This window comes from Alexandromys fortis, unplaced genomic scaffold (assembly GCF_014885135.2).
Source record: "Alexandromys fortis isolate MF-2015 unplaced genomic scaffold, M_Fortis_MF-2015_v1.1 scaffold_122, whole genome shotgun sequence".
Classification (NCBI taxonomy): Eukaryota; Metazoa; Chordata; class Mammalia; order Rodentia; family Cricetidae; genus Alexandromys; species Alexandromys fortis.
The window spans coordinates 3,834,589-3,860,397 of record NW_026068004.1 but is presented as its reverse complement, the minus strand read 5'-3'; the positions used below and the strand labels follow the sequence as shown (position 1 = coordinate 3,860,397).

At 43.8% G+C, this 25,809-nt stretch overlaps 1 protein-coding gene across 1 annotated transcript; it reads right to left on the bottom strand.

The window, feature by feature from the left end:
• Window positions 1–5,939: 5,939 nt before the first annotated feature.
• Window positions 5,940–21,348, bottom strand: Ybx1 (Y-box binding protein 1). The gene is made up of 8 exons (XM_050161357.1): window positions 21,034–21,348; window positions 20,567–20,630; window positions 12,836–12,869; window positions 10,495–10,584; window positions 9,854–10,156; window positions 9,331–9,413; window positions 7,009–7,274; window positions 5,940–6,339 (listed from the first exon to the last, which is right to left on the bottom strand). Exons 1-7 carry the CDS (start codon window positions 21,191–21,193, stop codon window positions 7,040–7,042), a joined length of 969 nt encoding a protein of 322 aa, XP_050017314.1. The 5' UTR covers window positions 21,194–21,348; the 3' UTR covers window positions 5,940–6,339; window positions 7,009–7,039.
• Between the last annotated feature and the right edge of the window lie 4,461 nt (window positions 21,349–25,809).

Sequence of the window (25,809 nt, the reverse complement as noted above, 5' to 3'; positions counted from 1 at the left end):
CTCCAGTGTTTGCCGGCTGCATCCATCATCACCCTCACCCTGACCAAGGAATAAAAACCACTTGATATCTGAGCACACTCGAGTCTCACGGTGCCTCAGACTCCGTCAGTGCGTCACCTGGCCTGATGGCCACTCACCGTCTCAGTTCCCACCCAGGGCTCCTGTCAAGTGTGACGTTTTGACAAGACTTCTATGTGCACCATCACTGCCCGGCTTTAAAAAGATTTTTAATTATGTGTATGTGTTTGTACGGATGTATGCCATGTGAGTGCGTGTAGCCAGAGTCTGGACGAGGGCAGGGTGTGCTTGTGAACCAGGTGAAGTGGATACTGGGAACTGAACTTGGGTCCTCTGGAAGCAGCAACCAGGGCTCTAGCCATTCCTTTAGCTCAGCAAAAATTTGAGACAGGGTCCAAAAACTTGTGACTATCCTGTCTCCACCTCCTGAGTGCTGGGGTTCCAGGCATGCACTACATGTAGAGCCAGGGAGGAGGAACCAGACTTGGGGCTTGCACACACTAGCTAAACACTTTACCAATTGAGCTGACCTCTCACCTTCTCCGTGAGAATTTTTTTTTTTTTTTTTTTGAAACAAGGGTTTCTCTGTAGCTTTGAAGCCTATCCTGGAACTAGCTCTTGTAGACCAGGCTGGCCTCAAGCTCACAGAGATCCACCTGCCTCCACAAGAATTTTTTTTAAATATTTATTTATTATTTATACAATATTCTGTCTGTGTGTATGTCTGCAAGCCAGAAGAGGACATCAGATCTCATTTTAGATGGTTGTGAGCCACCATGTGGTTGCTGGGAATTGAACTCAGCACCTTTGGAAGAACAGGCAATGCTCAACCACTGAGCCATCTCTCCAGCCCCCTCCACAAGAATTTTTAACATTGCTTTTCCCCCCTATTCCTATGAAGAATGACTTTGGGATTTTGATGGGAATTGTAATGAATCTGCTGATAGCTTTTGATAGGATAGCCATTTTTATACTTTTAATGTTTCCAATCCATGAGCACAAGGAAATCTGGTGTCATTTTGTCTCTTTTATGGTTTAAGGTTTTTATTGTACAAGTCTTCCAGGTCTTTGGTTAGGTTTCTTCCTCAGTTGTCTTCTTAAAGCTATGGCGAGCAGAACTGTTAGTTTTTTTTTTCTCCGCAAACTTTATTTGTATACAGGAAAGCGCCTGCTTATCGTGGGTTGACTTTGTAGCCTGCTACTTTGATGAACTGTTTATCAGTTCTAAGAGATTTCTGGTGTAGTCATTAGGGTGTCTTTGTCTCACCCCAAATGGTACTCCTGGGACCTAACCTCAAGATGAAATGTTAGCTGATACGGTTGCCTTCTGCAATCTTTCAGGGAGCTAATTTTATCTTCAGCTGTGTTTAGTCGGCCTTGAACCCTGCCTATTGAGTTTTCCTTGGATATTGTATTTCCCTGATCACAGGTAGCCAGCTGGTTTGTTTCTCTGCAAGGACTTGTCACCTTCTGAGATACTGAGGGTTGACTCAATGTGGAAGCCAGGATGGTCCACACGGAGGAGCTCATACACTGCCACCCTTCTCCAGCCCCCTCTTCCTCCCAGAACGTGTTACACGGCGGCTTTATCCTCTGACATTTGGTATCTGGATTCCATGGCTCCCTTTCTAATGTTTTTCCTACTGGGCTGAGCTCATGTCTTTTCTCTTAGGTCATATATACTGACACATTATGTATCTTATACTGGCGCTGTATTTGACATTTGAAAACCATTCATGGAGACAGTGTACACCTAGCACTATGGCATTTTCCTTCAGTAACTTGCTTCAGCCAGATGCCTGAAGGCACAAGCAATCCAGGAACATCTTTAAGATCAGCTCTTGAGATCCTCAGGCCTTTGGATGACAGTCTTGGTCAGTCTAAAGAACTAGCATGGAGTGTCCATGGAAGGTATCTAACTCCAGAGACCTCTGAGAGCCCCGAATATAACCTGGAGGAGGCAAAAATTCAGATGCAGCCTCACCAAATGGGGCAAGCCTTGTAAACCTTGCTGGTAGGCCATGACCCCGTGGTAATGCAAAAATTAATAGAGACGGGTTAATTTAAGATATAATTTATCTTAAATTGAGCTAGCTAGCAATACGCCTAAATAATTGGTCAGTGTTTTAATTAATAATTCCTGTGGGATTATTTAGGGTCCGGGCAGCTGAAAATGAACAAGCAAACTCTGCCTATAGGAGTTTATTAAAATTAGACATCATGCCTTATAAACTCTTATTTACTGTGGATGCATGCATGCTGGCATGGGTACCACAGCCCATGTAGCCAGAGGACAACTTCCCAGGCAGTTCTTTTTTTACCACCTTGTTCTGAGGGCCTCTGTTTTCTTGTGCTGCACTAAATATTTACTCTAGGAGACCTGGCCCCACGGGCTTCCAGGCAATTCTCCAGTCTCAGTCCCCCATCTCAGCTATGCTGGTATTACACATGCTATACCACACCTGGCTTTAATGTGATTCTGAGTATCCAATCTGAATTGTCAGGCTTGCTCGGCTTTTACTGAGTGACTTCCGTCCTCTTAACTTCCTAGATTTGAGATACACCTTTGCTTTATTAGTAGTGTCAGGCTGGGACGATGGCTCGGCTGATACACTGCCTGCTGAGGACATGGGTCTGCAGCAGCACAGGGCAAGCCCAAGGGGCAGCTTGCCTAAAATAACATCGGGGAGGTGGAGGCGAGACAATCTTCAGGCTGCGGGCCAGCAGCTCCACCTTCAGTGAGATACCTTGGCTCAAGGAAAACAAAAACAGTTCCAGCCCAAACATAAGGAGAACTGAGACACCAGATGTCAACTTCTGGCCACACCACACACACAAAAATTTAATAATTTTTTAGGATCTCTTACAATTAAATATTTGTGTGGAATTTTTTTTTAATCCTTCATGGCCCCAAGAAATCAGCTAAAACATGAGGCTCACAACCCTTGAGGGTATGTTTCCTAGTAAAATGAGACCTTCCTTCAGATACCCCTAGTGCTATTGGCAAGAGCTAGCTGTCAACATATGGGCCTTTGGGGTAAATTTCAGATCCAAGTCTTAGCAGGAAATCATTCTGTTTGGATGAGGTCATAAGGGCGGAGCCCTCATAATGGGAGTGGTTCCTCTCTGCTTTGTTGACACAGCATGAAGGCAAGGCATATCACAAGACTTAAATTGATTTTAAGGCGCTGGGCCTATGCTATGTAATTAATAGCAACCATAGTCATCGTCGTCCCCGTCCAGCTACTGCCCTTACTCCACCTCACTGTTCAAGGATGTTTATTTTCAATATATTTGATATTGTTTTTAACTCAAAGCATGAGCCTTCGTGCCCTTATAGGGCTTACCTCCTACCAGAGATAGACTGGAAATAAAGCAGCAGAGTAGGAACCCTGGTGACCAGGAGAGCACAGAAAAAGTGCCATCTTAAGCCTGTCAGTAAGGGATGAACTTCTAAACCACAGGCCTTAAAAGAACCGAGGGAGAAAGTCACTCAGTTATCTGCAGGAACTGTTCCAGCCAAGAGGAAATGGCATGAAAGCTTTGTGATGTACATGGTGCCTAGCACGTTCCAGGAAAAGGAAACTGGAACAAACTGGACACAGAACTGATGCACATTAAGGCTCCAGCAAAGGGGGATTAAGACACTTGTTTGTGGACTTCCGTTTTGAGACAGGGATCTATGTCATTTGGAGCTATGTGGATCAGCCTGGCCTCCAACTCACAAGAAGTCCTGCCTCTTCCTTTCTAGGTGTACCACCATACCCTGCTAAGCCCACTATACTCAGGGGGGAAGTATGCAGCAGAGACCTTACCAGATGACCAGCAGTGGAATTCAGTCTCTGGATATGGGGGTTGAGTGTGGTAAAGGATGACTAGGGCCTCTGGAGGATAGTGAAGGTTTTAATGAAAACGGCTCCCATGAACCCAATACTTGGGTTTTCAGTTGGGCTGCTTGGAAAACTAGGTGTAGTCTTGATGTTTCCTAAGACTCGAGGCCATGTTGAGTTTGTGGTCAGCCTTGTGGATTAAGACATGAGCTCTCAAAGGGTGTGGTGGCATTTGCTTTCAGTCCTAACACAATGCCTTTGCTGGCTACCATGGACTCTAACTCTGATACCACTGTAAACACAACCCTTTTAACGTTTTTTTCCTCTTAAAAACATGTTATCTGTTCATGGTTTTGTCACAGCAACAGATGAGAGGCTCCAGGAAGCTGCTGACTGTGCATCCACCGGCAGCCCTAATCCTCCAACAATTTCATGGATGGCCAGGCCTGCTCTCATCAGCCCCCTTATAAGCACAGTAACATTCTTAGATGGAATTTCCTGTGTAGCTCTCTGAAGACCATGCTATCCTCAAACTCAGATCCGCCCGCCTCTGCCTCCCAAGAACTGGGTTAAAGGCATGAGCCACCACCAGCCACAGTAATGTTTATACTCCCTAGTTTTGATGATATCACTCACTTCACTGACTGAGCGATTATTGGAGTATTTTTCTGACCATCACATTTGTCTTTGGCCTTCTCATCTCCAGTCATGGCCATGAACTTAGCCATGCCTGTCACACATCAGACTAGTCCCCAACACTCATCTAAAGGTGGGCTGAAGCGCCCATGTTGTGTATTCTCCACTCCAGCACAGCTACCATGTCTGCAGATTTCTTCCTCACCCTCCACCTTCACCTCCACTGTTGAAAATGTATTTTACAATCTGTCTTCTGGATCTCTGTCCCAACTCTCACTTGGACTTCTAGGTATCCAGAGGTATTCTACAGTTATAACCCCTGGGTCATTTTCCTTCCCAAATAAGATTCCATTTGCCAATATGAGCACCACTGCCGTGACAAATTAGAATCTCCTGGGTGTCTTGACACGAGAAGACCCATCCCAAATCATGGGCAGTGCCTTCTGTTAGCAGACAAGATAGAAAGGGCAGATGCTTCCTTGGCTTTTCCTCGTTGCCAGTTGATGTGTTCTGCTACTTGATTCCCTTCCAAATTCCAAACCCAATGGTTTCAAGCTCCCACTTTGGACTGAGGATATACAGCTCTCCAGGAACAGCAGGTAAGGTTGCTAAGGCACTTAGCTTCAAGGACCAAGCAACTACCAGATTATAGGTTTAAGGTGACCGAGTTGCTGTTATTTTGATATAAAATGACACAAAACACTTTAATGTATATATTAATCTCCCGGTTGTTTGACTAGAAAACTGGCTACACATTCACATTAGATAATTGTCTCCATATTGATACACCCACCTATAGATATCTTGCCAGTAATTTTCTCTACTGCACTCTTGACCACAGAATTTTCAGAAACCAGGGCTGGTATAAGCAAACACTAACACATCCCACAGTGTATTTACTTTAATAGGGATGACCCATCAATTCTTATTACTTTCTATTATAAAGAAATGGTCCTAGCTGGGTGGTGGTGACACACGCCTTTAATCCCAGCACTCAGGAGGAAGAGGCAGGCGGATCTCTGTGAGTTCAAAGCCATCTTAGCCTACAAGAGCTAGTCCTAGGACAGCTAGGACTGTCACACAGAGAAATTTCGCATTGAAACAAAGGAGAAATGGTACTAAATTTGAAGACTTGATGGACAAACTACAGCCATTATTCCCCATTTAGACATTCTCTAGTGCAAGGACACACATTCTATGGAGCTTTTCTACAGGGGAACATATCTTGGACTTGAACAGCAAGCACTTCATAACTTTCCTGCCCTTTGACTTTGTAGCAAAAGAAAGATGCCTCACAGAGCATTCTGGACAGATGAACTAATCTACATTAAAAACAGGCAACTATCATATTAAACACCCCAGACAGGCTGATCTTAAGGAAGTACCCCTGTTCCCAGAGGGTAGCTAACACTAGGACCATCTATTTGCAAATGAGAGGAAATCACTAAATTAAGATAAAACTAAACAGACATTATTATTTAAGACCTTTATTAACAGGTGCTTGCAGTTTGTTGACTTTTTTTTTGAAAAAATCAAGTTGTAAACTTTTTATTACAAATTAAAAATGAAGTTCTTAAAAATCTTAACTTGACCAGATATGAAACAATTTAAAAACCATTAAAGGTGTATTGAGAAAAACCAGACCTTTTTTTTTTAAAAAACACATTTGTCATTACCAAAAAGAGACATCTTTAGGTAAAAATAATAAAAACCCCATGCTGCATAGATAATGCAGATAGTTCTAGCGTATCTGGTCAACGGGCAAAAAGCAAGCACTTAAGGTCTTCAGCTCCAATCTTTGTTCATTTCTTATTGCTGGAATTTCATATTCGTTTCTTCTTGTTGGATGACCAAACTGCAAAGAGAAGACTCTTATTTACTACCATCCTCTTAAGTCTTCACATAGTAGACCACCCACACTCTAGAACAGTCACATTTTAACCACCTCATTTTGCTTTAGCCTAGGATTGATTTACAACACAAGTGGACATCACTACATCTAGAGAAAATGGCAACCCCAGAAGCAGAACTTTTTCCCTGAAAAAAAAAAAAACATGATTTCTATAGTTTTGACTGTCCTAAACTCAATAGATCTGTGTGTCTCTGCTTCCCAAGTGCTGGAATTAAAGACATGCACCACCACTGCCCAGCTGAGATTACTTTTACCAGCAAGTAATGCCAAATGTAAGCTAGGAAGACTTGCTTTTCAGGCTAGCTTCAAATTTAGAGGCCTGCAGTACTAGAATTAAAGATGGGCACTATTAATTTTGTAAGGTTACTTTCCAAAACCTTGAAATCCACATTTCGTCAGAGCACTGGAACTAAGACTCTGCTTAGCTTTCTGCCAAGGTCAGAGCTGACTGATTCAGAAACGCAGTCACAAGCTCATAGTCAAAACATACGCGAAGACTGATCTAAAGGGGGACATTTTGTCTAACTTAAATCTTATTCTATTATCGTTTTTAGTTTCTTATGCACTAGAAAACAGTGCAATGGAGGCCAGAGGGCACCAAACCATACTTACCCGGATGATGGTAGAGATGGTAAGCCGGCATTTACTCAGCCCCGCCCTGCTCAGCCTCGGGAGCGGACGAATTCTCAGCTGGTGGATCGGCTGCTTTTGTCTCTTTGCCATCTTGTGGTTTAGGGTTCTCTGGGCGTCTGCGTCGGTAATTGAAGTTGCGGCGATACCGACGTTGAGGTGGCTGCTGACCTTGGGTCTCGTCTCCTTGATTTTCTTTGTCCTCTTCATTGCCATCCTCTCTAGGCTGTCTTTGGCGAGGAGGGCCCCTGAAATAAACATAATCTCAGGAACAAGAACAGCCTTCCCCCCCCACACAAGTGGCAATACTTGGTACTTAGTTGCACCATTTTCAGACAGCTTAGCAAAAATCTAAGTTTTTTCTAAGTCAAGGTGGTGATTCTGTATAGGAAGCATATTCTCTATTCCATTCATATAAACCAGGAAAGCTGGGTTTGCACCATACTGATGCACTCTCACTTTATATATATATATATAAAAACTTTGATTCAACTTAACTCTTGCCCATAACTACTCTGATGCACACTCCCAGCTATCATTTCATTTCTTATACCAAAAAAATCCCTGACCCCACAGTCTTCTCAGTGCCTTTCCATCAAAATTAGCTGTATTTCTCTCAACTTGCTCATGAATACACAATTAGAAGTTTGTATTTGTACTACATACTTGTGCACAAAGGACAGCATGCTTCACTTATTACTTTTTTAAATTGACAAGCCATCCACTGAGAAGTGACTTTTCTGGCATGGTTGGAAAATTCTATTCTTTGTACAAACTATGTTATCACTGGGCGGTGGTAGCGCACACCTTTTATCCCAGCACCTGGGAGAAAGAGGCAGGCAGATCTTTGTGCATTTGAGGCCAGCCTCATCTACAAGAGCGAAGGCTCCAAAGCTACAAAGAAACCCTGCCTTGAAAAAAAGAGCAATGTTATCATAAAAATAAAGAGGTTAGAGAGATTGTTGCATGACTAAGAACACCTATTCACAGAGGACCCATATAGGTGACTCCTAATTATCCCTATTTAAAAAAACCAAGAACATTACCTATAACAAATCAAAAGTCGGTGTAAGGCAAGGTTATATCTGGTTTTTTTGGAAGGGGAGGGGCATTGAGACCAAGTTTCCCTGTAGTTTTGGCTCTCCTAGAACTCAGAGATGCATCTGCCTCCGCCTTCTGAGTGTGGTGGTTAAATGCTCAACCAAGTCTAAGGACTTCTTCCCAGATCACCAGCACCACATAAAAAGCTGGGTGACAGGGCAGTGGTGGCACACGCCAGAGGCAGAGGTAGGAGTATCTCAGTTTGAGGTCAGCGTGGCCTACAGAGCAAGTTCCAGGAGAGCTCAGGGATATACAGAGACCGTCTTGAAAAACAAAATACAAAACCCCCAAAAGCTTGGTTATTTGGACCGGGCGATGGTGGCGAAAGCCTTTAATCCTAGCACTCAGGAGGCAGAGGCAGGCGGATCTCTTGAGTTCAGCCTGGTCTACAGAGCGAGTTCCAGGACAGGCTCCAAAAAGCTACAGAGAAACCCTGTCTAGAAAAACCAAAATAAATAAATAAATAAATAAATAAATGAATGAATGAATGAATGAATGGAGAAAAATAATTGAAAATGTCCAATGATGACATATACATAAAAACAAAACACACAAAATGAAGGCAAATAAAAAAAAATGGCCAGGATGATTATCTGTCAGACAAGCGGTCATGGGGGTCAATCTCAAATTCTGAGCACAGTGAGAAACTGGCTGCTAGTGCAAGTGCTCCACGAGTGGCCACTAGCTCTTGACACAGCTCTACAACTTCACTGCATCACACCACTGTTAACACGGCCTACGTCCAGGACAGCTAACGTTGCTCACGAAGCTTTTTCTCAATTATTCCAATAGTCCTGAAACACACAACTTTCTAAACTTAAGTAGGTAGACAGGTTCTAGCTGGTTCAGGTTGATTCATGGATGCTGTAAACAGGCAACAGATACTCCTAATGCTTACAGGATTACTCTTACCTTCTCTAAGTAAGCCATGTTTTAGATACTGTAATTTTAAACACTCTTACCTTACGGATAGAAAATTTGACATTCCACCACAACACCACCACAACAAAACCATAAAGTGATCAACTATATAAAAGCTGCTTTAAAGTGGTGCCAAAGATGTGAAGACTGTGTTCTCAAAGATTACTCACTTCAGGACTTCCTACACCTCGGTGAAATAGAATGTGAAGTATTAACTCACGATGCTGGAAAGCTCTTACATCTGATAAGAATGTAACAGAAACAGGTTATGACGGACCATACCTGCGAAATCGTGGTCTGTAACCCCGATACATATTCTGTCTCACTGGTCTACCTTGCTCTCCTGCACCCTGGTTGTCAGCACCCTGAAAAGACACCAGAAATTAAAGTCTATTGGAGCAATAAGAACAAAATCCCAATTTGGCAACTTCAAACTTTTATTTTGAGACAGCCCCTGGCTGTACCCGAACTGGATATGTAAACCAGGCTGGCCTCCAGAGAACTGGGATTAAAGACACATACCACCATTTCCTGGTCAAATTCCAGTGTAAAGTATCTAATAAGTAATTATGATCACACCATAAATTAACAACCTTGGCAGTTCTTCATAAGCAAAAGTGAAATCTGTAAGTAACAGGTTAACTGAGGGGATTTTCCAGGAGTTAGTTAAAACTTACAGTATTTCTATAAAGCTGTTATAAAGGGTAAGTAGGAATGGTTCTCATTCAGCCCTGGGTTCCGTTCCCAGGACAGCAAAACTAAGAAGACAACACAAAAATGCCGTTACACACATACTGACACCTACCTCCATCACTTCTCCTTGCACAGGAGGGTTGGAATACTGTGGTCGACGCCCAAAGGGTCTCCGCAAATAGTAAGGTGGGAACCTTCGCCTGCGATAGGGCCGGCGTTGTTGGGCTTGGCCTTCAGGAGCGCTTTCCGATCCCTCGTTCTTTTCCCCACTCTCACTATTCTGGTAATTCTGCTGGTAATTACGTGGAGGACCCCTATGACGTGGGTAGCGTCTATAATGGTTACGGTCTGCTGCGTATTTACTGCCTTGAACTGGAACTCCACCAGGGCCTGTAACATTTGCTGCCTCCGCACCCTACAAAAGCCATTATTTATTGAAAATAACAAAGGAAATCCAAATATTAAATAAATTTCACACAAGCTGGGGAGGGGAAAAAAAACAACCTAAGAGAAAACAAAATGGAGGGAAGCTGTCTGCAGGGGCAAAGGGTGCACAGGAAGGAACTACATCATCGGCTCCCCACTTCTCTGAAGGGACTGCTCTCTAGCTGCAGCCAGCACAGTAGGCTTGATGCACCTGTGTTCATGGTCACCAGAACACATCATCCATCTAATTAGAGCCACCATCCTAATGGATGACATCCACATTATTTCCATACCGAAGTCAAACCTTTACACAAAAAGCATCCTCACCTTTTCTCCTTCAACAACATCAAACTCCACAGTCTCTCCATCTCCTACACTGCGAAGGTACTTCCTGGGGTTATTCTTCTTTATGGCAGTCTAGTAATATCATTCCAAAAATAAGATTAACAGGGGAGAAGAACGTGCTTTTTCATTTAAAATGTACCACTGTCAACATCATTTTTAGCTTGGATATATACTTAATATTTGCTTTATGTAAGACCAAACTGTCAATAATTTAGGATAGCAGGGACCAATGTTACCCCCAACCTCTACCAAAACTCCAATCTTACAAGGCCCCAACAATTTATCACTATTTACAAAACTAAAGTAATTTAATACCCAAGACAAACAACAAAATGTTTTAAGATGCTTTTGCAAAAGCATGACATATAAAGAACAAGTAAGGCCTCCATCTATCCCCCAAAGACTGCACTTAATAGAAGCTAGTCCCACACACGGCCAGTTTAGATGACAGGCGAGTTTAGTTTTACACACTTCAACTCTGACCATACCAACTCTTGTCCCTTTACCATATCAAACTCAATTACAAATGTCAAGCAAAATCCCTGCCATCCCGTCTATGAATACTTCCAGGGAAATGCATTTCCTGTGTATCTATGCCACTTATATTTCTCTGTAGAGACTGTTGCTTATTACCGCCCCAGAAAAGTCTAACATAACATTATATAGGGCTTAAAAAATTATGAAGTGCCCAAGGTCACACAGCTATAAAGTGGCTGGGGAACTTTTCTAAATCCAGGTCTTGGGACTCCAAATCCCACGTTCATTCCACATCACAGCAGTATCCATTACAGGATCACTCATGCATTTCCATTCCAGAGGAGGCCGGACAACCAACAAATCTGAGGCCAATTAAGCTCCGGTGCCCAGAACTGCAGTCTACTTGATACACCACCACGACCTGAGCAACCAAAGTCCCAAGAACAGCTCTATGTTGAAACCACTTGCAAAATAAATAGGAAAGCATATTGGTGACACCTTGTGGGATAAGACTGAGTGAGTTGAGTCAAATAATGGATCTCATCTGTCATCTGAACCGTCGTATAGTTTCACATATATATATGTAGCCAACTCTCAATTATTTGCAGTCATAAGGAATAGCAGAAGGATGCATTAAAATCCCCAAATAAGTCAATATCTTTTAGCCTTTTCCAATCTTTTAAAGGTAACATTTTGTCTAGGCAGTTAGTTTACATTTAGAATTTGAATGTTTCCATGGGTTTTGAACATACTAGAAAACTCTCAATGTATGCTGTACAGGACACTTCAAGGAGCTACAAAATGCTACCCTGTTAACCTCTAAGGAGGACACTGCCACAGTACAGAAACTTTTGACCTCCAGTTAGTTTAAAAAAAGATGGGGGCGGGGGGGGGGGTGAAAATTCTTAAAATAACTTTCAAGACAAGTGGATATTTCAACAGTCCTAGTGAAAATCTGACTGCCTGGAAGCACACAGGAAGTGACACATTTCCTAACCCTCTTCATTGTGTGGATACAAGTCTGATGCTGGCAGTGTACCACTCACTTGGCAACATCTTATTTTTACCAATAATTCTTTCCTTTTTTCCAAGACAAGGTTTTTCTGTGTAGCCTTGAACTGAGATCTGCATGCTCTGCTTCTCTAGTGCTGGGATTAAAGGTGTGCTCCGCCACCTACCAGCATTTACCAATAATTCTTAAATCCTCAATGTCCAGTCATTTTCCTAGTCTGTATGTAGTTTATATTTGGCTAATTTACTGACCAACAACACTTTGCTGCAATACTAGTGAGGATTTAAGCTTCCAGCCAGCTCTAAAGGTGAAAACAGAAACACACCACTATTTAAAAAATGCTTTAGAACAAATAAAAAAAGGCATCCTAAACAGTGCTGGCTTCCTATTTTCTTCAGGTAAACTTTTTTGTAGCTCTGTTCCATAAAAATCTGTCCTTACCAAAGGCGGATCTGACAATAACAGCATCTGGAAATGTCTTGCCAATGTTTCCATGTATTTATAGCAGCATTATTCAAGTTAGACTCATGGTGGTTATTTGTCTGAAACTAGGCACGAAAACTGCGTGCCGCCACTTAACTGATTCAATATTTTAAAAAGTCATTTTAAATTATTAATGAAATTCCTAATTGTAACACTCTTTAAAATGAAGTGGACTCTCCAGTGCAAAGCTTCACCGTACACTTTAGTCATGGCATTACTCTTCAGACCCAGGAACTAACTATACTCATCCTTGGACTTAACCTTTAGCAAAGAACCACGTCTGAAAACACACCCACCCATTTCTTCTCACAAGCCAGAGTCAGAGTGCAGAGAATCAAGATAAGCACTCACCTGGTGTACAAATACGTCTTCCTTGGTGTCATTCCTGCAAGACAGGACCAAGATTAACAAATGAAAAAAATCAATGTACGTTTCACTACCTAACTTATTAAGAACAGCCTGGCCTAGAAAGCAAGTCCCAGTACAACCAGGTTACAGAGAAACCCAGTCTTGAAAAACCAAAAAGAATATCCTGGACAGTGGACACCCTTGATTTTCCCAGAGACTTCCCAGTGTCTCAGATTAAGTAGAAACTCACTTCTATCTTTTAACTTTGAGCGTGGGCAGCAGGGGCGACAGCATTAGGAACCTCAGAGAAACCAAGTATTCACATGCTCAGCTCTACCTATCAGTAGGCCAGCAAAGAAAGTAACAGTCAAACACATGCTACCTGAACTATTTTAAAGACTAAAAACTGTTGGAAACAGAGATAAGCCCACTCACAACCTGTAAGAAAAGCAAACAAGTCTAAGGCAGTGTAACCAAAAGAGCCATAATTCAATAGGACAGAGTGACAAGCAATGCCCCTTCCACTCCTTACCCTATTAAACATTAACAATAACCTAGCACACACCCTTACCTACTGACCAGTCTTACTAACAGGAGTCCTCATTCTCACTTCCTCCTCACCACTTCTAAACTCTCAATTCCCCAAGGTAATAAAAACCACAGAAAGTTCTCTAGAAAACACAACAGAGAGAATGAAACTTCATGTAAACTACACATACAGCACTTATGTGCCTAACATTGTTTCCTTTACACTCCCACACCTTTCACCTCCCATCATGAACATCACAATCCTTAGTTAAGTGAACAGATCCAGCAAAGCTTTATTTTTTGAGAGCCTTAAGTCTAGCCTGATCTTGAACCTACGACAGACAGTTCTGCTTCAGCTTTCACAGAGCTGGCTGGGATTAGTTACAGGGGTTTAGAATGTGAGAAAATTATTGCATAAAATGTAATGGAACATCTGAATAAGCAAAACACAGCAAATTAGTTAGGTCAAAGATCAGACAGGAACTACGTCTTAGACTATCTTTCTTGGGACCAAAATGGAAGAAACAGACTAACTAGAAACTGGAAGTGGGGACTAAGTAGAAAATCATTTCTGTCTTAACTTTTAGTGTGGGCAGGCTGAAAACATTGGGAACCTGAAGAACCACTGGAGAAACAGATTTCCTTCCTTTAGTGACCCACTCCACGCTCTTTTCACTATTAGTCAGCCAGAGAAATGGCTTAGCACTAGCTCTAATAAATAGTATTTAATGACCAAAGACGCCACTGGCATTCTAGTAAAAAGCAAAAAAGATCTGCCTCAAGTGCTGGGAATAAAGGTATGCACCACTTCATCCAATGTAGCCAGTTGTTGCATCAGCATGCTTTATTTAAACTGATGGAGCCAATAAAATGTTTCAACAAGTAGAAGTACTTACTGACAATGTGAGTTTGACCCCTGGAACCCACATAAGAATATTTCCTGCAGGTTGTTCTCTGACCTCCCAATGTTCCAAACTCCAATAAATAAATGCAATAAAATAATGAAATGAGCCAGGCGTGATGGTGCAAACCTTTAATCCCAACACTTGGGAGGCAGAGGTAAGATTTCTGAGTTCCAGAACAGCCAGGGTTATACAGAGACCCTATCTCAAAAATCAAGAGTATGCTTTCAATTCAGTGAAAAGAAAAATTTTCCAAGGGTATTTTTTTCCTTATGATAAACAGTTATTATATATGAACTTACTTCTGGGTTATAAAATATCATGTATCTAGGACAACTTTTTAAGAATCTGGTTAGACAGCTTTTAAAAATAAGATTATGCTAGCAATAAAACAGCACTATTCCCTAAGAAATACTTTATTATTCATTTTGTGAATACATACAGAAATAGGAAACCCAAACCACAAACACAGCAGCTACTGACTTTTGACTAGCTTAGCCTACTGAAGAGTAGCAAAGTGTATGTGGATGTCAGGGAGAAACACACATACACAGCAGCCTGGATTATTGACGATTACCTTTTAACACTACACACTAAGTGTTTTGAATACACCATGTAACCAACCATCTTCACAAAGCAGGTAACTGAAATACAACTGCAGCTCTTTGCTCACAGCCTTGACTGACATCATAGGGGCTCTGATCCTTACTGCATTGAATTTCAAACAATCCTTACATTTTACCCTAAAATAATTTCCAAAAAACTATATGCATTTGTGTGTCTGAGTAAATGACAGTGTGTGCAGGTGCCTGGGAAGCTGAGTTACAGGTGTTGGAAGTAAACTGGTGTCCTATGGAAGAGCATCTAGTGTTTTTAAACACTGAACCACCTTTTCAGACCACACTTTACCTTCAGAAGCAGACTAAAACACAATTGTGTCTATGATGACTCGTAGTAACAAGGATCTCTACTGAGTTCCTGATGTGGTCAGGACAAATGCAGATTCCCCCATTCATCACCACCCATGACCCACACTGCAACAATCTAAGTTTCCATTAAGCCTCTACAACATTTACCTATGCCTATCATTCAAACCCTAGCTCTATAATTATTATGCTGATTCTACCCAATCTACCCAGACTAACAATGTTGGGTTTTTTGGTTACTGCCTTAAATAAGAACTATCATAAGTTCATTCAAAATAAAATGTTCTACATGCAGTAATTTCCAAGCCTTGAAGCTTGCCCTAAAATCACAAATTCCACTTGACTCCTTAGTTGTTCTCTAGGCAGATGTGACCATAGATGCTTCCAAGGGTCTATCTAGACAGGCCTGAAGGCCACCTAACTCCAACTACAGTCTCAGGGAAAGGAAAACAGAAGGCTAATAATACCCTTGCTGCTCTTTCTGGGGACTTAAGAGCAAATAATTTTACTTGGCAAAAAAAAAAAAAAAAAAAAAAAAGTGAGGATTCTGTTCCAAGTTATAAGCCTGTGATTAAATAGTGCCTTAGTGCGTCATCTTAAGATCAGTAATCAATACACCAACAGGTAGCTAGCTCACTCAAGTCTTCATGTGTGCAAGTCCATAGACCTTGAGTAACACCTGTTTTACAGTGGATCCAAGGTAAGGACAACTAGGGTGACATTTTTAAAAGCCCAGATTTTAACCACAATCTTTCCAATCTACAAAATTTCCATTTTTACCAAGAACACGGTATTAAAGTCCTACAGGCTTTGCAGTATTACAATATAGGCTTAGCTAACTTTTTTGCAATATGAAAAGGCATTACACTGTCAATACTTATGCTCTTGGGCCAAGAGACACTGGCTACTCTGCTTGAAAGTGGACTCTACAAATGTTACCACTGTACAATCCTTTTGACTAAACTAAACAACCAGAACTTCATTTTTTCCCCAGTGAAACTCAAGCAACCATCACTGGGGGAGGGAGGAGTGATTTTTCTAGCTGTTCTTGATAGGCTGGACCCCAATCCCTATCTCTATACTTAAAGCACTTTCAAAAGGGTTGGTTTTCACAGCTGTACCCAAGTAGGCTTTCTTGTATTCTTTAATGTGCCACTTTTGGGGGGGTTTTTTTGGTGGGTACATAGCTTCCTAGCAGTATGAAGACCAAGACAGTTTACCCATCCTGCTGGAGTAAAACCTCAGCTAAGTAGTAAAAAGCAGCCTTTACCACCTCCCCCAAAGGTGATAAGGCCAGGTATTAACCACAGAGGCAGAGTTTCATTGTTCACAGTAATTCTTCAAATGAGCTTCTCCCTTCCCAGGTGACTCTAGGCCACATCAAGTCTACACTAAAAACTAACCAAGACAGGTAGGCTGTCATGGTGCTTGCTTTTAATCCCAGCACTCAGTAGGCAGAGCCAGGCAGAGTTCTGGAGTTCAAGGACAGAAAGTGAGTTCTAAGACAGCCAGAGTTGTTACAGAGAAACTATCTCAAAACCCAAGCAACCAGGTCAAGTTGAAACACCTATAATCTCAGCATCCCCAAAGACACATTTTCTTACTACCTCAAAAAACAAAAACAAAAATAACTAGGAAGTCCAATATTCTTTCCTTTAATTCCTCAATTGTATCAACATCAGTTTGGGACAGTAAGCAAGCTCTTTCATTTGTAAAGCTGACCTGCACACTAACTAGAATCTGTGGACACTTTAGTTGTTAAGATGGTATAACACAGCAGTTGTTGAACAAATACTCCAGAGCACAAAACTTAAGTTCAAATCTTGCTTCTACTACTTTCTATGTTTATGAGACAAGTCACTCAAACCTGTGTTCCTGAGAAATAAGTCTCAAAGGGTTTTATGATTAAGTCAATTAGATCATCTTGATCAGTAACAGATCCCGAACTACCACTGTTATTGCTGTCATTAGTTATATACACGGAAACCCCCAAAGGAGACTAACACTGATAGCATTAAGTTTTATATCAAGGACATAAAGCTAAACTTTTTAGATCATGGGTTAAATAAAAAGGCCTATGTACAGAGAGAAACGGGAATAAGCAACATAAGAGAATTTATGCAAGACTGGGCCAGGGAGATAGCTCAGCTGGATTAAAGTGCTTGCAGTACTAGCTTGACAACACTGAAACCCCTGAACCCATATAAAAGTCAGATTGATCTGTCTTCTGTCCTGCAGACAAATGTTATAGACAGGCATGCCCTCAAAAAAAAAAAAAAAAAAAAAAAAAAAAAAAAAAAAAGCAACGATATCACATGTAAAGGTTGAAATCACAAGCAGAACCTAAGTTCACCTCAGGTATTCTGGATTTTAAATTCTATCACCAAGCCGAATCCCAAACCCCTAAATTCTATTACCATAAAAGAAACACACTCCAGGGCTGGAGAGATGGCTCAGTGGTTAAGAGCACTGGCTGTTCTTCCAGAGGTTCTGAGTTCAATTCCCAGCAACCACATGGTGGCTCACAACCATCTGTAATGAGATCTGGCGCCCTCTTCTGGTGTGTGGGCATACATGGAAGCAGAATGTTGTATACATAATAAATAAATAAATCTTAAAAAAAAAAAAAAACAACACTCCACTGAAAAATGTTCTTGACTCATGATTCTCTAGCATGGACCAATCTCTATATCAAAAAAACACAGTAACTTGGGGGGAGGGATGCAAACAAAGTTACATGAAAAACATGGTATACAAAGGGATAAAGTGACCAATTTTCTCTCAATTCCTAGATTATAATGTCTTTAACTAAAAATTCCGCTACTTTAAAACCTCTTTGATTCTGCCTTTGAGTGTTAGGATTAAAGGTGTGAACCACCACACCGGATTTATTTAACTTGCCTTTCCTCCTGAGATTACATGCATGCATCACACTATGTTTTTTATTTTTTTGGTTTTTTTCGAGACAGGGTTTCTCTGTGGTTTTTGGAGCCTGTCCTGGAACTAGCTCTTGTAGACCAGGCTGGTCTCGAACTCACAGAGATCCGCCTGCCGCTGCCTCCCAAGTGCTGGGATTAAAGGTGTGCGCCACCATCGCCCGGCTCACACTATGTTTTTTATGCAGTGCTAAGATATCAGGGCTTTATGAACACTAGACAAGCACTCTACACCAACTCAGTTACATCTGCAGCACCTTTAGAAGCTTACAATAAAACCAGCAGCATTTTAAAAAATTGCCTTGGAACAAAGAATTCTGACCAAGTTATAAAAAGGCATCACAGGAGACATCAAATTTTATATTTGAATTATAAAGTAACTGAAGATCCTAAAATACATAATCTAGAATTCAGTGTATCCCAAATAATAAATACCTATTTTACATTCTATACTTTTCCTTAACCAAGACAAACCTCGCTCACTGGAACCAGACTTTCCAGTATATCTCATTTAAAAACCACACCATCAATATAATGGCCTGATGAGAGGCAAAGCACATTTTAATCACTTAAATCAGTAATAGGGGTCCGGATAGTCTAACAAAGAATCATCAAAAGCCAATTACATTTAACTTGCCTGTAAGAATGATCAACTAAGCTGCTACTAAGAACAGTCACCGACTGTAATCCACACAATGCACAACATAAAACTGCAGCATACTCATCTTGGGTAGAACTGTTTGCTTAAAAGATGTGAAAAGCCTAGGCAAATGTGAAAACGTATTAAATGCATACAAAACCCCCCACAAGGGCTGGAGAGATGGCTCAGAGGTTAAAAGAACTGACTGCTGTTCTGAAGGTCCTGAGTTCAATTCCCAGCAACCACATGATGGCTCACACCCATCTATAATTAGATCTGGTGCCAAGAACACTATATACATAATAAATAAATTTAAAAAAAAAAAAAAACCCACAATTTATCCAATTAAAAAGACTGCCAAGGAGGGTTAGTCAGCTGCACTGGGCTAAGGGTTCAAACCGCCCCCTGGAAGGTAGGGTGTCGACTACTCTCAGCATCATCTGAGACTTAGCATAGAAACCTCGATCAAAGCACGAATCAGCAGCAGCTTAAAAGCCACCAGGCCACCAACCACGCACAAGCAGTAAGGCATTCCATTTTCTTCTTTGCTCACTAGTCACCATTGAAAAACAAAACATGGAAAATGTAGCATCGGTCAGGAAAGCAAACAGCCTACAACACTAGAAAACCCTAAGAGTCTGGAAAAACAAAATGTTTCTCTGTAATTGCTACTGTAGAGAACAGACCATTAAGTGATTGTAATCGCTCCTGTTTGAGTGTTTCCACAACACGGGGTGGATCATCAATGAACGGTTTTTCATCACTCCGTTATTTTTAAAAGCCTAGCTGGCCCATTTGGTAGTGTCCACTTCACAAGCACTCTCTGTCACTCTTAAGCGTTCTCTTCACTATCTACTTATTTAACGCCTCCTAAGCAAGCAAGTAATGCTGAAATGGCGCCAAGTCTCACAGCTGTACGGCCAGGATTGCTGCTGGCACTCGCGGTGCTCTACACCCATGCAACTGCACTAGCCTTGGCAGCCATCTTGAAAAAGATGCCGGGCTCACAAGGGAGCCCAGAGTGCAGTGCACTGCCTGCACTCACACCACGGGCTACAAACCATTCTACGGATCTATTAAGGTGTAGTTTGCAACTACAATCAAGGCTAGATTCCCAAGGACTTAAACCCACGCCAATAAGCTACAGCCAAGCTTTAACAAAAATTCATTTGATCAGCACGATTCCCTGACAAGGAAGTAGATAGAAGAAATAAAAACTGAGGAAGAGCCATTTTCTTCGGATGTATTATCTGCCGTTTGGACAAATAAGAGCCCTCTTTGGCTGAACGAGTTCTACAGAAAATGTGCTCGAGGTACTCAAACGACTGCATCTTTGAGTCGACTAAACAAAGGCAACATAACCTTCCAGCACAGATAACATCTCGGGCACTTGACGTGTCAAATCACGTTCCCCAAGAGGTTAACAAGGTGAAAAATCACCTGTATGGTAATTAGGGGGTCACCTTCTTACATAGCAATTGCCAGGAAGCAGAAAAGGATGTCAAGGTTAAAACGTGCTTAGCCTGGAGTTGCCTCTGTTTGAGGCGGCAAGGTAACTGTTATGGGGATGGCTCATGTGCCGCGCTTGCCTTGACCTGCTTTGTGCCACCGCGCTGAGGCTCGCTCGAGATTGGTATTTAACGGCAAAACAAAGCAAGGCTACAGACCCACTAATCCCAGCACCCGAGGACCAAACACCACGCTTTCAACCCCTCTCCCTGCCAGGCCCGCGGCGGCAGAGGCTCGGGAGATTAGCCACGCCGGCCGAAGGCGGGCCCGAGCTTCCCACACCGGCATCTCACCTGTTGATGAAACCGTATCCGTTCCTTACATTGAACCATTTTACTGTTCCCAAAACCTTCGTTGCTGGAAAACAAAGCACAACAACGTCCAATCAGCAGCTGGCCCTGGAAGTCGGTCCAGGATCCGGCCACGGACCCGGGCCGCCGCCCTCCCCGCACACGTGGGTGCGCTGGCCAGCGCGGGTCCGAGGTGGGTGTGCGCCCGGGCGGCGAGCACGTGAGGGCCGGGGAAAGCAGCCCGCGCCGCTCCGGCTGCGTAGGCGGCGGGGCAGGGATCCCGCGCACGAGGCCCCGAAGCTGGTGGGCGCGGGGGAGGGGCGGCGGCGGCGGCCGGGGCAGCGGCGGGAGCCGGGCGTGCGCGCGCCGCGGGCCTCGGGGGGAGGGGCGGCCGCGCAGTCGGTGGCTCCGGGCCGCGACGCCTAACGGTCCGGCCCGCGGCCCCACCCCCGGTCCCTTCTGGCGCTCACCGATGACCTTCTTGTCCCCGCCGGCGGGCGCCGCCGATGTGAGGCCGCCCGGGCCGCCACTCCCCGCGCCGCTGCCCGTGGAGCCGGGCTTGGTGTCGGCGGCGCTGAGGGCGGCGGCGGGGGCGGCGGGCGGCTGCTGGGTCTCGGCCTCGCTGCTCATGGTTGCGGTGGTGGTGACTGGGGCCGGCGGCGACGGCTGCGGCTCCTCCCGGGGTGTGATGGTGACTAGGCCGGCGGCGGCGGTGGGGCTCTCAGGGCTCTCTGGGGTCCGCTCTCCGCTCCCGCTACCGATCGAACTAGCGAGAATGGCGGGACGGGCGGGATAAGCCCTGCGATAGGCCCGCCCTAGTCCTCTCCCATTGGCCAGAGCCGCCGTCGGTCCCACCACCTGACCGGGTCCCTAGCGTCTATTGGCTCACGCTCCGCGGCTCCTGCGCTCTCATTGGACCCATGGGCGACTAATTCGGCCGACCCACAGCCGCTCCTGCCTTCGCCGCCATAGAGACCGGAACTAGAATGAGCTCCTCGGCCGTGAGCACCATAGAGTACCGGGAGGACGCGTAGAGGGAATGTGCCCGCCCGGGGCTGCGCTCGTCGCGCACGTGGGCCGCGGTGGCCGGGCCTAGCGGGGCTTCTAGAAGGGGCTCCCTCCCTCGACAGAGTGAGCGCCGCGGCCTCCTTTAATGGTTCAGGCTTTTGGCGGTCCAGTCACCTTGGACGGACCACGCAGGCGCTCCGGCTGCCACGAAATCAGCGTGTTCAGGGCGGAGGTGCTCCTTTGCCCGGCCGTACGAGGAATGTGTTTCATATTGGCCACAAATTAGATTTAATTTAGTTTCGTATTTATTGGCTAAGTTAGACAGCCCTCTAACAAGCAACAATGTAGACATGAATTGATTGCTCTCCAGGTTTTTACACCCTGTAAAATGTAGGCTGCCTTCTGTTACCGACGCCCTCCGCCTACCTTCATTCATTCTTTATTAGGCATCTACTATTGACTGGGGACTGAAATAGTTTGCCAGTCAGTTTCTGCCTTCAGACGGAAGCAGAAATTTAAATGCCCAGCACTGTGTAGCTGGATGAGCGCAGCGTTCCGGGAGGGAAACAGGAAGAGTTGGGTGGTGACATTTCAGGCAAAGGTAGGTTTGAGCAAAGGCCTAACTAAGGAAAGATTGGGCCTCAAGGAAAATGCAAATAAAGGAATTCTGTAGGAGTAAAAGGAAATCTGGGTTGTAGAGATTCATCCTGAAGTCACAGTGAGGAAGGTAGCTTTAGAGTTGTAAATAGGGAGTCCCATCTTAAGGCTGCAGAAAGAGAAAGGGTGGAAATAGGGAACACAGTTAGGAAGATCCAATGTGGCTCTGTGTAAAAGCACTTAAGACCAAACCTGAAGGTTTTATTCCTGAGCCCCACAGGGTGTAAAAAAGAAAGCCTCTTCCTGCAAGTTTGAGTCTGACCTACCAATGGGTGCTGTGGCATATACCTCCCAGTAAATAAGTACACGCCATAGTTACAAAAAGGAGCCGGGCGGTGGTGGCGCACGCTTTTAATCCCAGCACTCAGAGGCAGGCGGATCTCTGGGAGTTCGAGGCCTGCCTGGTCTACAAGAGCTAGTTCCAGGACAGGAACCAAAACTACAGAAAAACCCTGTCTCGAAAAAAAACAAAAACAAACAAACAAACAAAAAAAAAGCGCACATCTTCAGTCCCAGCACTCAGAAGGTAGAGGCAGGGAGATCTCTGTGCTCGAGGCCAGCTTGGTCTACAAGAGCTAGTTCCAGGACAGGCTTCTGCAGAGAAACCTTGTCTTGTCGGGGTGGGAGTTGGGGGTTAACAAGAAGGAAGTTAGTGCAGTAACCCTTAATGCCTGCTCCATCGAGGCCTGCCACTCCACTTGGTAAAGGCCTCCTCAGTCAATTCTGGAAAAATCTCATCCTGAAGCCAGTTAGGCTACTCTGCCATTGCTTTTGGTGATTACTTTTGCTTAAATCAGGGACAGCAAAAAGAAATTAATTAAATTTTTAAATTTTTTTTAAAATTAATGACTTAGGCCGGGCGGTGGTGGCGCATGCCTTTAATCCCAGCACTCGGGAGGCAGAGGCAGGCGGATCTCTGTGAGTTCGAGACCAGCCTGGTCTACAGAGCTTGTTCCAGGACAGGCTCCAAAAGCTACAGAGAAACCCTGTCTTGAAAAACCAAAATAAATAAATAAATAAATAAATAAATAAAATTAATGACTTATTCTTGTTTTATGTGCACTGGGTTGGTGTGTTTTGACTGCATGTATGTCTGTATGAGGGTGTCAGATCCCCTGGAACTAGAGTTAAAGACAGTTGTGAACTGCCATGTGGGTGCTGGGAATTGAACCCAGGTGTTCTGGAAGAGCAACTAGTGATCTTAACTGCTGAGCTATCTCTCTAGTCCAGCAAAACATAATATGTTAAAGTTTTGTGGGCTCTTGGGTTATAACGGATCAACTTTTAGCTCAGAAAGCAGAGGGTACATGTGTTTTGAAATTTTTTACAGAAAATATTCTATTTTTATTTTGGGGGGCACAATCGAGGTAAGAGGACAACTTGTGTAGTCCAGTCTCCCCTTTCACTGTGTAGCCCCCTTGCTGTCAGCATCAAACTGTCTTCCTGGCCCTGAGACAGTTTACTCACAGCTGACCTAGAAATGGGATGTAGCCTTTGTCACAAGGCCGTCATCTTTAAATTGTTTTACTATTTAAAACATGCAGGGTTTTTCTTTTATTGTTTTGTCTTTTGAAACAGGGTCTTATTGTGTAGCCCAGGTTGGCCTCAAACTCTTGAGACCCAACTTCTGGATTAAAGACCTGAACTACCAGCTGGGCGATGGTGGCGCACGCCTTTAATCCCAGCACAGGCGGATCTCTGTGAGTTCAAGACCAGCCTGGTCTACAGAGCTAGTTCCAGGACAGGCTCCAAAGCTGCAGAGAAACCCTGTCTCGAAAACAAACAAACAAACAAACAAAAAAAAAAAGACTTGCACTACCACACCCATTCTTCCCTCCTTCCCTCCTTTCTTTTTTATTAGTATTAGTATTTTTGGTTTTTTGAGGTCAGGTTTTTCTTTTGTGTAATCGTCCTAGACCTAGCTCTTCTACACCAGGCTGGCTTCAAACTCAGCCTCAAACTCATGGAGATCCATCTGCCTCTGCCTCCCAAGTGTTGGGATTGAAGAAATGTGCCACCACCACCTTGCAAACACTTGAACTCTTTATATCCCAATCTTTAATGTGGTATGACTTCTCTAAGGTAACTCCCCACCCACTCGTTCCTTGTCCAACCTATCAGGTTTTAGCTGTTAGTACATATTAAAAGTCCTATCCAGTGTTCTGTAAATCGCTCTTACAACATTCTCTCCTCTACAACCCCTCCCCCATAGACAGGGTTTCTCTGTGTAGCCCTGGCTGTCCTGGAACTCACTCTGTAGACCAGGATGGCCTCAAACTCACAGAGATTCACCCGCCCTTTTGACAAGAGTCTCACTTGGAAGCTCAGGCTGCCTGGAATCCATGACCTGAGTGGCAGCTGTCCAAGCACGTGCCCTCGTGCCTGGCTCTTTGATGGGTTCTGGAGATCTGAACTCACACCATCATACTTGTCCAGAAAGGCTTTTATTGGATGAGACATCTCTCCAGGCTCGAAAATCCCTCTCCTTGTTAAAGTGGGGGTTGTTGTTTATTTATTTTTTTTAAAAATCTAACCCTTTCCCTTCATCTCAACTTTCTACACTACTTGAATATCTGATGTATGTAACACATACCGATTGAACACCTACTAGATAGTCGACGCTTAGTTTTTCCAGGTGTTAGGGACACAGCAGTTGAAGAACCAAATAAAAACCCATCAAAACTAAAGACACCAGACCACATTTCCTGCCTTTACCACCCAAGTAGAAACTGCCTGTCTCCTGTCATAAGCATGGGCCACATCTTACTCCTCTTACAGCTTCAGCAGAGACTAGCACAGCGGCAGAGATGGCATGGCAGCAGTGCCTGGCGTCAGTGAACTCAGCTGCACTCGATCACAAAGATGCTGGGTTACGGCACAGCTGTTCCCTCTTTCCATCTCTTGATAGCTCCGCCCTGTTCGGTTACTTACAGACCTCTGCTTAGCATGAGTTATATATTCTGAAGTCTGTTTAGATAGCTAGAGGACTTAGGGTCTCTTTGTTTTCACTACCTTGTCCCTGACACAGAAATGGCACTTTAAGGCAAGTTCTGTTATGGCGTTTGACTGTTTCGTCTGCTCGTAGAGTTGAGGAATCTCTCATGAGATGGGAGAAATGGGAATGGATAGGTGTGGTGGCACGTGGCTGTAATCCCAGCAAGTAGGGGGAAGAGGTAGGAAGACCCCAGCTTGGTCTACATAGTGAGTTCCAAGCTACACACGGCTACATGGCAGACTCTGTCCTCCCAAAATATAGAAATGGACATAGTAAATGCCTCGTGAACATTACATCAGAGGAACTTTCTTGTGTGTTTGTGTGTGTGTTTGAGGCGGGGTCTTGCTAAATGGACACATTAAATGCTTCACGAAAGTTGTATCACAGGAACTTTCTTTTTTTTTTAAAATATTTATTTATTTATTATGTATATAATATTCTGTCTGTGTGCATGTCTGCAGCCAGAAGAGGGCACCAGACCTCTTTACAGATGGTTGTGAGCCACCATGTGGTTGCCGGGAATTGAACTCAGGACCTTTGGAAGAGCAGGCAATGCTCTTAACCACTGAGCCATCTCTCCAGCCCC